The sequence below is a fragment of the Pleurodeles waltl genome, chromosome 11 (assembly GCF_031143425.1).
Source record: "Pleurodeles waltl isolate 20211129_DDA chromosome 11, aPleWal1.hap1.20221129, whole genome shotgun sequence".
NCBI classification, from domain to species: Eukaryota; Metazoa; Chordata; class Amphibia; order Caudata; family Salamandridae; genus Pleurodeles; species Pleurodeles waltl.
This window is the reverse complement of record NC_090450.1, coordinates 952,261,519-952,274,650: the sequence shown is the minus strand read 5'-3', so window position 1 is coordinate 952,274,650 and position 13,132 is coordinate 952,261,519. Positions and strand designations below refer to the sequence as shown.

The following is a 13,132-nucleotide window of genomic DNA, read 5'->3' as shown; positions in this document are numbered from 1 at the left end:
ACACTCAGCCAATCAGCACACAACACGCAGTGATCATGCACTCCTTATGCAGGACGTGGTCATGTTATAGAATTGTTTTATAACCCTTCAAGAATTGTACATAAGGTTGCTCAGAACTCTGTAACTTTGAGAGACAGTCATCAGACCCTGACTCTGTATTGCGCTCTCCCTGCTGCTCTGTTTAGTTAAACCAACTGTTGTCTCTTGTCTTTCATTTCTTTAAGGTAAATCCGCATTCAAGCAACATTTTGGCAAGCCATTGCACTTTTTTTCAGGTTGTGACCCTTCATATACGTTGTTTTATGTATTGTGAAAATTAGGATTATTTAAAGCTCAAGAAAGTAAAAAATATATCAGTCCCTTAAGAAAGGTTCCCACCCCATCATGGAGTTGCTGTTAAGCCACATGCAAACTAGATTCCCAATGCAGGCTAAAAAGCTAGATACATTTTGCTGTGAATGGCATGCACATACTAAGGCGCACACATTCCCCTGGCCTAGGGCGGAATCTTTGACACCAACATCATAGAATACACGAGGACACACATTCAGACCAAATTTGTAGGGCAAAAGTAGGCTATAAAATAGGCACTGTTAGAACTATGAGCCATCTTTGAGGTGGCCCTGACCTCAAAGAACCCGCAACCAAGACCTCTGCATCTCCCCCACCATACGTAGTTATGGAGATGCTCTCAGTGATGCCGCCCATCCCAGCCAGTCCTAAACTAGGTTACACCAATATGCCGGTTATGGGGCCGTAGGCACCCCACCGGGCGGTGAGCCGGTGGGCCTAGGGCTGGTGGGCCACCAGACCAGTAGGCACAGATGGTTCCAGCCCTATCCCAGGATGATGCTAGGTTTCCCCCTATTTCGACCCACCGCCCATCATTTCAAGACATTTGAACCAGCATTATGGGGAGCACATACTCCAACCCATCCGATAGAGCACTCTCAGGTGATTGGGAGGTTCTTAGCAGTCCCAGACAGTGACACCACCAGTGGTGGGGGAAAATGTTCCCAGCCTTCCAGGGTCCCAGGTAGCAGGGGGAGCCACAGGGCACACTCCCCCAAGGGGTGCCCAGGCAATGGAAGAGATGACAGAAAGTAATCTTAAAGGCACATTCCCACCAAGGAGAACCTTGCACAGCACCAAGGGAAGGAGGCCTCACAGCAGTGATTTAGAAGAAAGGCACAGGTTGAGGTGAGAGAGAGAGACAGACAGCTCTCATCTGGGAAACTCAGAGAGAACAGAACAGCGCACCCTCCCCCGGAGGGGAGCGGAGCTAGGCCATGGCTCCAACCGAAGAGGAATTGGAGGTAGAACCAGAAGGGAGGACTCTAACCCCATCAGATTGTCAGCATGGGCAAGGGACCTACCAAGAAATAAGGAATCAGAGCAGTATAGTCCAAACCCAATTAAGGCATAGGAGAAGCAGAATGGCACCTTTACACATGCATGAGGAGAGCAGCAATGACAACATCTGCTGCTCCCCCTGAGCGCACTGGTCCAGTGAACTGACTCCCATAGAGATAGTGTCTAGAAAAGAAGGCAAGGCCTTTGCTTGACCATTTTACCACCTGCTGGTGGCTGGACTGAAAGGGAGGGTAAGTATGATAGACCCCGGGCAGAGGAGGGATACTTTGAACCAGAGGACATGGCCATCGCGGAAAACTGCATCCAGAACAAAGGGGGAGGTCCCAAATGGAACTTCCCCTACATGGAGGAATGCCTGAGAAGATGGAAGAGCTGCGTTGAGGAAAAACCAGCGGAGATGCTCTGAGCCGAAATATGCCTGTTGTTATGACGGGCATGTCAGGGACCATCTTTTTGCCATGGGCACAGATGGATAAAGAAGGGCTCAATACCAAACTGCCCCATTGATGAAAGGGCAGGAAAGATATCAGGGTGGCTGTCAGCAGCCAGACCTCAGAGAGTGCTACTATTGCCACAGAACGGGCCACATGGCCGACTGATGCCGCCTAGAGGTGTAGCATGAGCAAACAGCAATAAGCCTTGGTCATTCCTCACAAAATCCCCATCCACAGAACCAAGCCCAGGTCTACACAAATGCATCCTACATTCAGCTGTAGGGAAATCAGGCAGCCACCACACCACTACAGCAGGGACCAAGGGGTTAGCAAAACACATGGCAACAACAGCAATAGACAGGGAACCCAGCCCCGCAACAACCAGAGCCACAGCCACAGCAGAAATGGGTAACTATCTGGGAAGGCAGTGCCTTTCACAATCGCAAATTCAAATGGTCCGAAATTCCAATTAACTTTACAATTACATCATACCCACCTCAAAACTCATCTAAAAAAATAAAGACTAGTGACAACATAAGAAGAAAACTCACACCTTTACTTGCATTTGGGAAAGCTTGGGGCTGCTGCACATTTTATCAGTCGGGAATCCACACTAGAGTTGGTGCCTGCAGGGGGCTAGGCCCCACTCTGCTGCTGGTCCCCCGGGGCGGGGTTGGCTGGCCATGTCCTGCCTGGCGGGCAGTGTGAAGAGGAGGCAAAGCAGCCACCCCACTTATCCATGAAAGCAGGCACCCAAGTCCCTCATCCAAGTCCTTGCCAACAGGCTACAATTCAAAAGGACCGCGTTCTTCAACAACAGGCCTCCAGCTAGTGGGGGCCCCTTTTCAGTTCCAAAACAAAGTGATGTTCTAGTGCCGGAAGCCAGGTGCTCTGCACACTTGGGATAATGATGTCCCCATCAAACTTTGAAGTCCAAGCAAATCTGACAGGTTATGAAGCAACAACATTGCACCAAGCCAGTTGGGAAATTCACCAGAGCAATCAGCTGTCCCAGTTCATTACCCGTACCGGGCAAATCTCAACAAGTCCTGGCTACGCCCCTGACTCCCACCATAAGCAAATGATCTGCATCCTTCTCTTCCCAAAAGGCTTCCACAAGTCCAAAGGCTGCTCATCGGACCATGCCCCTCTACCCAGCAAGGGTAGCATGTCGCCGAGTAGAAGTCCCTGCTCCCAGCCAGTATGGTAGACCCCAAAACCATCCTGGATCTGAGGGACAGGGGGTGCTGGGAGGGAAAAGGATTCTGTAAATGACCACCACAACCCCATGCGAGGTACACAGACATGCTCACCGCCATGTCCAGCCTGCCGATCAGATCAAACAAGGCCTCACACATAGAGTCCTTGGAAGCAACAGGCCTAATCTCAGTCTTTTTCGCATCGAAGGTCACACGGGAACAACAGCATCTCTCTGACCATCTCCAGTATACTGCAATAAAAACAGCATCACATGAAGACCTAAGAAAGCATCCAACGACCTGCCAAAAAGTCGCCCAAAACGGAGCTTTCAGAGACAGGGTGTAGCCAAGACACCTGGCTCTGCTAGGAAGAACCTCATTGCACACCACATGGAGGAACTAAAGGGGCATACACGTGTCATCAGAACATGTTGTGACTACCAGCAACATCCATATTGTGACACTCCCCCTTCCTTTCACATCACACTGCGCACATGTAGGTCAAAAGGGTCCAACCATTTCAGCAAAACACACACACTTTAGAGAAAAATAGTTAGGGAAAAAAAGGAATAATCCCATGAAGATCACCCCACAGAAACACTCTCCTTTGTCATTGTGAGAGTGAAGGGCCAAATGACCCGCAAAACATAACTCAAGTGATCCACAACTAAAACACTCACAGCTCCCTAAAATAGTTGCCCCAACTATAGACACCTCTCAAGTAACTGCACCGAACAGACATAAAAAAAAAGTCACAGGAATCTCCCGAGACTAAATAATAATGTATGTTTTTCTAAAAGCTAACCTACAAACCATAGCTCTTATCCAACAGGTCTGAGACCGAACCATGTGAGCACCACCTTTAAAATGGCGCACAACCTCTTCAGAAGCAACTTCCAGAACTCCAATAAAGCCCAAGTGTACAAGGCAAAGACCACAAACTGTGTTGGACTGTTTTTATGGACCTTCTTCTACAAACTCTTTTCCAAAACCAAAGACACCCCCGATACTGCAGGATTTTGCCAGAGCAGAAACACCCCTGATCACCAGCACACTGCAGATTTTTCCCCAGGAAGCCAGCCCGAGACCTGCAAAATTCCAAAAGTTATGTATTATTGTACTATTGTACACCCTCTGTTTGCTGTGGGTGTGGCCACTTCCATCCATAGCCAGAAATCTGCCTAGTCACATGGAGTCCACCTCAACCCTTCTACAGTACTTGCATAGCGGCCTTTCCCCACATCACTTACAATTATACTGAACCTAATGTTAGTATTCTACATGCACTACACAATGCACTCTTACACAGCACATGGTATCAGCACATGACCACCGTGGGCACCCAGACATCAGCCAGTCTGTGCTACATCCGTGCACTGATACCACACGCCATAGGCGCAAATAGGCTTTATTTATACCCAGAGATAGCCCTCAAGAAAGCAAAATCCCTCATCCATCTGTACCTTTGTGGGATCAGGGCCAAGTTAGAACCGAGTGGAATGGAACCCCATAGGGTGGTAGTAAATGTCACTTGATATGAGACCAATCCCACCCCACTGTACCTTTACAGCCAGCCTAGAGATATTCAAACTGAGCTAGATAGGATGCGCCGGTGAGGCACTGTAGGAGAGGACACTGTTTGGCCCCAAGACTTTCTGAAAAGAGGTTCTTGGAGGTAGAAAAACTACCACACCAGTGCACAAACACGCCCACTCCCACCTCTGTCTGTGGCCCAAGGGTGGGTCTGGGGCAGTCATCTTTAATAACAAATGGACCCCAGACATGAAATTCCTGTGTAGTGCCATCTACTTTAATGATACAAGGGGAAACAAGTCTCATAGGCAAGGAATAGATACCAGCTAAGATACCCCGTATCAGGAAATCTGGGATGCTGAGATAGATGGGTATACGTGATTGGAGGGGAAGGGACAACTCCTAATTGTATAGAAACTTACATTGTATCCCTTGTGTTTCTGAAGAAAAGGGACGATCCCTCCCAGCATGAATAAAAACTGTGAAGCAATACTGCATGTACCAGACATGCACTGGAGCACCTCCACACTGATGGACTTCTGTGGAGAATTTGTCTATGCTTAGCTCATCCCCGGATGGCGGGCTTCTGTTCCCTTGTGGCCATACACACCCCGACCCAGGTCATCCTTGAGTATACCTGTCCAAGTTGTTCCAACATCCGCTACAGAAAAAAACAACTCTGTTGCATTAGGCTGGAGAATTTGGCTGGGCTCAGTACATGGACATTCCGGAAGAATTCAGACTATTCACTGATGCTCATTAAATGCGAGAGGGTCAATACCCTTCTTCACGCTACAGACAAAAGCAAAAGCCTGCTGGTTGCAGATAACCAGGTGGGAAATGGCAAAAATGATCAACAATGCTGAACTCGGCCTAAACACCATCAGGGAAGAACTAAGAGCCATCCACCTCATGGTGAGACAACATCGGTATGTGTTGGGCTTAGTGACCACAATGGAGGGTAGGGTATGCACCAAAATCAGTGGGTCCTGTTGTACATTTATCCCAGCTAATGACCTGAACAATGAGACACTAACTTTGTCCATCCAAGCACTGCATAGTTTACAAGCCGACATGAAGAAGGAGGGAGGTGCTCCTGAGCAGGACTGGTTATTTGATTGGTTTTCCTGCGTCCCCCCGGTGGGTGATCAGACAGTGCATCTCATTGCTTCCAATCCTCATTCTTGTGCTATTTTTGTGTTTTTTCCTACAGGTGGGAGTTTCAAGCTGTAAAAACACACTCCTCAAATTAGACTGCAAGTAACTAGGGTAATGAAGTGGACACAACAGAAACACGTCAAACCTCAAATAATGTGACTGTCATGAAGTATGGCGTGGATAAAGTAGTTGAAAATTCAACTAGCCTCTGCTACACAAAACATGAAAACCATGGTCAGACACGCACAAGTCTCCCTCACACAAAACAGATTCAGTACAGGAAGTAGCAGGGTGTGGATTCCCAGAAAGTAGGGCAGGGAATGTTGATAGAGATAAAACAATGTCAATGTATGCCATGATGTGTGTGCACATACCAATAAACTCATATTACTATTGTTGATTCAACCCAATGTGCCCACCTCATCAAACCCGAGTCAGAAATATGTGGTCAGGCAAGCCCTGTGACCTAGGCCTGAAGCAACTGATCAACAGATCACAGGTGGGGTGACACATAGCCCGTAGACAAACGCCTGAACAGGAAAAACCAGATCAATCCCTCAGATAGAGAGTGACACCAAAATAGTCGTAGGAGATTGGCCCCCAAAAAACACATTTGGCCAGAGGGATGCACGTTCACAAAACACTATAAAATTTGGATGCCACATAGAGTCAGGAACACTCAGTCAATCAGCACACAACGCAACACGCGCTCACTGTGATCAGCACAGTGATCACATGCTCCTCATGCGGGACATCAGGACATGTTACCTACTTGCCTGCATTTTGTCCACACAAGGTCGAGACCCACCTGAGCACTTTATCGAGTGGTCAGATCTACGACTCCGTGACTGGGCCCGGATTCCTTCCTGCAAAGAATGTATAGAATGGTTTTATAGAATGGTTTTAGAACCCTTCAAGAATTGTATATAACGGCGCTCAGAACTCTGTAACTTTGAGAGACAGTCATCAGACCCCGACTCTGTACTGCACTCTCCAGGCCACTGCATTTAATTAAACCATCTGTTCCTCTTATGTCAAACGCCTCTTTTCTTCCATTTCTTTAATGTAAATCCGCATTTGAACAACAGTATTGCATAAGTAATTTCGATACAGCGTACAGATAGCTTGGAATCTTTTCTGCTGCATAAAAATTAATTTATAAATGTGAAAGCTGGCAAGAAAACAGGCCGAAAAGGCGACACTGGAGAATCTCAATCATAACAACCTCTAGACATCTAGAGCGCAGGTGGTGGCAGGTCCCCTAGAGACAGTTCCTTGACATGGAAACCTTGTTAGCATGGGTAATGAGCAGCTGGGAGTGATGAAGGTCCCAGGTGATGATGGTCCTGCGCCTCGTGCCTACTGTTGTTTGTCTTGGATCACAAATGCTCATGCTCCAAAGACCAATGCTGTCCAAGAAGCACAAATAAAGGTTAACACTTTAGAAAAATAACTTTTTTTATCTACTTGTTTTTTGTATATGACCAATTGAAACCACCGCTCATGAGACAGGCAGGGAGGACAAACCGCAAATAGATTAAAATTATTCAGGTCAATCTTGGCCTAAATCTAAATTTAACCAGATAAAGGAGAATGTCTTTTTTGAGGTGTTCGCATTCAAAATTTATTTTTCTTAATGAAGGTGCTAGATGCAGTGGTGGCTCTTCTAATGTAGCCTAGTGTATTAAATTAAAGCAAACAAGGACTGAAATTCCCAGAAGGCACTGATTTCCCAAAGTGCCTTCGAAGGATCATGGAGCTGCCTGGTCACCATCTTTAGTGGGAATCGCACTCTTATCCAATAGCGTTATGTAGTCAAAAAAGCAGAGACAAAAGAAGAAATTAAAGAAGTGATGGTATCTAGATAACATAAACCAAAAAAATCAAGGAAGAAATTAAATGAAATTGAGAAAAACGTAGCTGTTCTTTTATATATCCTAATTTAAATCTAAAAGCAACATATTTGGCCAAAGTAAATAGAAATAACATGCAACTATTTAAGGGGAAAGTTTAGAAAAGTATATAAGAAGTGATAAATTAAAAAGCAAAAGCAGCTGGGATTTCATAATAGAGAGAAAGTTGCAGAGTGGCAGATGGAATAAAGGCATTTGGAAGAACCTGCAAAAAATGTTTTTTTTTAAAACTGGGTACTTGAGGCGTTGGGTTTAGATGGTGGACGACTTGTGTGAACTTTTCATGGCTTTGTTTCGTCATTTCTGCATCGTTGCATAGAAAGGCAACCCTTCCGACTACAGCCCTTCCTATGGAATAAGAGTCTCAGCGGTTTGCAGTGCATGGATTTAGCACTCGTCCGCCCGGCCCACATTCTGTTATTTAAGAACCAGTCACCATCGCCGCTAAAACCTTCTGTATAGCGCACAACTGCTGCTTGCCTTGTCTTGTAGCGCTGTGGGCCCTCCGGGGTGGGCGCTTCCGCCAGATGCCAGAGGTTCCTCGCAGATGGGCTGCGTTCGTCATACGTGTGGCTCAAGCCTGCAGTGAGTAATATTTCTTAAATTAGGTCATCAGATGAGAGCTACCTTCGGACAAGAGATGGCTAACGTGCAGGACTGGGCCAACGCTAGCAAAGCTTCTATTCAAGGCCAGAGTTGGGAGCAGTGCTTGGAATACTGAATAATCAAGGGGTTTTGTGTATTGTGTAAACCCCCAAAGGAAAACGTGTAGGGCCACTATTGTACTGTGGTATGCCTGTCACCAGGCCACATCTTGATAGGCTGGCCATCAGCTAGTCCTGGACGTTCTGCCAATAACACAAAGCATTCTGGGGCTTGTAGTTTCACTTTACCTGTCATACGTTTTGGTCTCTGAGTGATCAAGCGTGTAAAATGAATCCATAGGGCGCAGCCAGCAGAATGGTTACATTTGACAATGAAACATATGCAATAGTGTGCAGAATGTTATAAAGTACCCTGATAATGCACTCCAAGCTGTGTGATCTGGAAAATGAACTGCTACACATCAGTTTTTTCCAGGAGCGGCTCCCCCATCAGCACGGAGAAGTGTTGCCCTTCTTCCTAAAATTCCCCCCAGGGATGACAAATAAATTGGAAATAGAGTTAATTTATACCTATTTAATTTTCCATCCTCCCGTCCTGAACCCAGTGTCAGGACAGGGCAGGGCCCTGCGCATAGTTTAAAGTACGCATGTCTTTTTGGCCGGCTTTCTTGAGGGCAGCAGACATGGGCCTTTTAAACTTCTCAAACCCCAGTGTCTTAAAACAGCGGGTTAGAGAAAGCACAGGCCTCTTGAGAGCCCAAGAGAGGCGGCTCCTTCTAACCCTGGTGCTGCTCAGCGCCAGGATTGCTTAAGGGAATTAGCTGGAGCCCGAGGAGACCGGAGCGAGGACGACGTCGGATGTCATGCAGCAAGCCAGGTAAGTGTTTTGTCCTTTTTATTTGCACACCCCACTCACCTTGCATGCATGCACCAACACCACATTTGCTTGCCCCTCAGCTCTGCCCACCTGCGAGCCGCCGCTAGTTCTTTCATTAGCCACTCAATTCTGAAATCGTTTATGGTATTTTCTGGAATATTTTCATCTTCTCCCTAGACTTCCCTGTAACCATCTTGAGAAAAAAATTATTTTTAAAATATTAAGTAGAAAACAACTAATGTTCCTACAATGTTTTTCTCTAAAACTACAATTTTCAGAATTGTGGCCTAGAATACATTATCTGAGTGCATTTGCATCCCTTCTGGAAATTCCAGTTTACTGGCTACAAATTATTTCTACTGGATCCAGTTGCAGATGAATGTTTTGGACATTGGCTCCCTGCTGTTCTTTGCAAAAGACAAGGGAGAACTCTACTGACCAACTAAAGAAAATCCCAACTGAAACGAACAGAGTTTATTAGACACTATAGACAATAAACATTTTCTACATGCTTACCCCAGCTTTTTTTTGTCTTTTGCTAAAGTCCATATTTTTTCTGACTTTTGAAGTTTTTCCACTTTACCCCTGCTAAAAAAAAAGCAGCAGAGAATGACAGCGCCTACCCTGCCCCTGTTAACATGGTTAAATAAGTGTATCCTAATTGGAACCTTTAACATGCTACAGGTCCCTAGTATATGTTGTAAAAAGTGCACCCATGGCCTGGAAGGTAAAATACCACCTGTGAGCTACAACCCTTATTGTGCCATTCAATAGAGTGGCAGTGTAGTCAGGCTACCCAGTGTTGCCCCACTGCTGCAGTCTAACCTGCAGAATGACTTAAGATAACCTTTTTTGACAGGTACCCCCTTTAAAATATGAATTAGTCACCCCTGAGGTAAGACTTGTAGCCCACAAGGTAGGGACATAGGCCCTCATTACGACCCTGGCGGTATAGAACCGCCAGGGCCGCTGGACGGGGAGGCACCGCCGACAGGCCGGCGGTGCCCCGCGGGGCATTCTGACCGCGGCGGCTTAGCCGCGGTCAGAGAAGGGAAACCGGCGGTCTCCCGCCGGTTTCCCGCCGGTTTCCCGCCGGTTTCCCGCCGGTTTCCCGCCGGTTTCCCGCTGCCCCCAAGGAATCCTCCAAGCCGGCGCAGCTTGCTGCGCCGGCTTGGGGATTCCGACTCCCCCTCCCGCCATCCAGTTCCTGGCGGTTCTCCCGCCGGGAACCGGATGGCGGGAGGGGGAGTCGCGGGGCCCCTGGGGGCCCCTGCAGTACCCATGCCAACGGCATGTGCACTGCAGGGGCCCCCGTAAGAGGGCCCCAAAATGTTTTTCACTGTCTGCCTTGCAGACAGTGAAATACGCGACGGGTGCAACAGCACCCGTCGCACCTTCCCACTCCGCCGGCTCGATTACGAGCCGGCTTCATAGTGGGAAGGGAGTTTTTCCCTGGGCTGGCGGGCGGCCTTTTGGAGACCGCCCGCCAGCCCAGGGAAAAACTCATAATACCCTCCGCGGTCTTTTGACCGCGGAGCGGTATTATGGAGGGCTGAATTCTGGCGGGCGGCCTCCGCCGCCCGCCAGAATCAGAATGAGGGCCATAGTATTTCAAATGGGGGCATATAGAGAATTAATATAACTGTGCCCCTACAGGACACTGCGTTTGCCCTATTAGACTTCTGTCTCTGGGTTTGTTGTGGGAACAGTGCCGCTGCAAACCAGATTTTAGTGTCAGATGTGGAAAAAGTCTAGGATTACCATAGTACATTTCCCCTACAAACACCAGCCCTCAGAGGCCAACTTTAGGCTGACCAAAGGCTTTTGCCATCTTGAAAATGCCCTGAAACATTGCATTTTGAGCCTGTTTGCAGTGCTGCAAACAGGAACTACTGCAAAAGTAGGTAGATCAGGACAAAATAATTTTTACCCTAATGGTTAGGGAGAGGACATGAGTCACGTACGCCCACTAGCCAGTGCCAGGCATAAATGTGATGTCTCCAGGCACCCACTTCAGACCAATTTCGGGACCTGCAGAAGATCACAAGAGGACTAGACATACTGTCTGTGACCTGAGACAAGCCCTGGAGGACACAGCCTGCTCCCTCTTGTGCCCAGGACAAAGAAGTGGACGACAGAGGTCAGTTGGTGGACCTCCTTTGTGGCTACAGGGAGACAACAAGCTGCAAGAGGGCGTATACATCTAACCAATGGCACCTGGACTTGGACTGGACCCTGCTGTTGGCCTCTTCTTGACAACCTATGAGTCTCTAAGTGTCTCCCCCAAGGTCCTAAGGGCTTTAGAAGTGTTCTCCTGGTTTACAATCGGGCAGACCTTAAGTATTTCAGCAGCAGAGCCTATTCTGGCTTCAGTGCCGACAGACTTCTCCACAGGCCTGACGGATGAAGGGCCGTCGAAGGTTTGGCTTTTCAACCGTCTGCCCAAATTTGAATGGGATGTATTTTCTCATAAATATTTAAAAAGCCATATCTCTGGTTCCTCCTATAGTTATTTTGTCATTTTGGTGTAATTTGTTTCTACTAATTTATACTCTATTTTTCTAACTTGGGTTGGGATTTTTATTGTTTTGCATTTTGACTTCATTACTGTTTGGGTGCTGCATAACTATGTCATACATTGCCTTACGTTAACTCTGCTCTGTTCCATAGCTACCAGGGGTTTGATATCAGGTTAATTTAGTGACTTTGACGATGCACACTGACAAAAGTTGTGATTATTTCTCGATGTGGGCAGTCGTCCACCTCAAATAACAATACAATTTCTTACATACTTCAATAACCAGATCCATAATGCAGGCAGAATCAAATTGACTTCTCTCTCCTGCTGCAGAACTGATGTTGTGAAAACCTAAAGGCTGGCCCCTAAATCTAGTAGAAACCATTTGTAACTAGTCTGGTGAAAATGTCCACCAAAGATTTTGGGTAGTGTAAGACAAGGAGCTTCTACGTCTCTGCTTTTCCCATGTCCCTTATGTTGGCAGGTTCAGGCCTTCAGGGATTTCATCTGTGAAAATCAGTTCTGTACTGTATAGGTGACAACAGGAAGTACAACACACATTTAAAGTAATATCTTGTTCCTTCTCGCAATGATTACGTTTATAGAGTGCACTATATCTTCCTCTCTGCTCTCATTGACTTTCTCCCTCCACTTAAGGTTTTGTGAAAAACACCCATAAAATATGCAGTTTGGGCTTTTGCCTTTTTGTGGCACATGTGCCTAAGTCTACAGTACAATATTAACAGGCCCAACAGGTTTCCAGTCTACTTGTGTGTAATATTTACATGTTTGCATTGTGTTTATGTGGGACATTGTTATGTCTTATGCGTGACACAGTGAAACATCTCTAGCACTATTAAGTATTACCTCCCCAGTAGTGTTTTTAATTGAACCTAAACACAGGAATTGGTATAAGCAGTACCCAAAATGTCCCTAGCAGTAGAAATTACTCAGGCCTCCAGAGCTTTCACGTTTACCAGTTCCATGTGAAAGTATCCAATACAGTCATAGTGGTTTCTTTGCATTCTGGTCCCTGAAGTCCTGAGCATGTAAAGAAATTAAAATGATTAAAAATACCAAAATATAAATAAAAAACTAGGACTGTCTCTGCTACTAGCAGACGGAATCAGCAGGCATGGTTCAGACAAAAAAAGGACCAAGTGAAAGGCAGCAGTGTACGCCTCCCTATCAAAACAGGTACACCACAGAAAGAAGTTACATTTGGTACCCTCCATGACATGACATGAGTACCATATGGGGAGCATCAGGCATGGCTTGGACACAAAGCAAGTATAGGAGGTGCTGTGTCAGCTTCTGCTACATATAACATGAAAAGCATAGCCAGCCACGCGCAACCCTCCCTCACACTAAACAGATTAAGTACAGGGAGGTGCAGGGCATGGATACCCAGAAAGTAGGGCAGCAGTCTAATGGAAACCCAGCGGGAGATACACATGAATAAAAATAGTCCATACTGTCAGTTAGTCCTGGTTTTTATGTTTCAGCATGTTTGCTAAAGAT

At 46.6% G+C, this 13,132-nt stretch overlaps 1 protein-coding gene across 1 annotated transcript in view; it reads left to right on the top strand.

Annotated features, from left to right (window-relative positions):
- The first annotated feature begins 8,081 nt into the window (after positions 1-8,081).
- The window catches only part of LOC138266397 (glutathione S-transferase theta-1-like), a 69,788-nt gene continuing 64,737 nt past the window's right edge, over positions 8,082-13,132 (top strand). Inside the window, exon 1 of the mRNA XM_069215168.1 lies at positions 8,082-8,196. Within this exon, the coding sequence (XP_069071269.1) occupies positions 8,139-8,196 (58 nt within the window). The 5' untranslated portion in view covers positions 8,082-8,138. The remainder of the gene's footprint in view (positions 8,197-13,132) is intronic.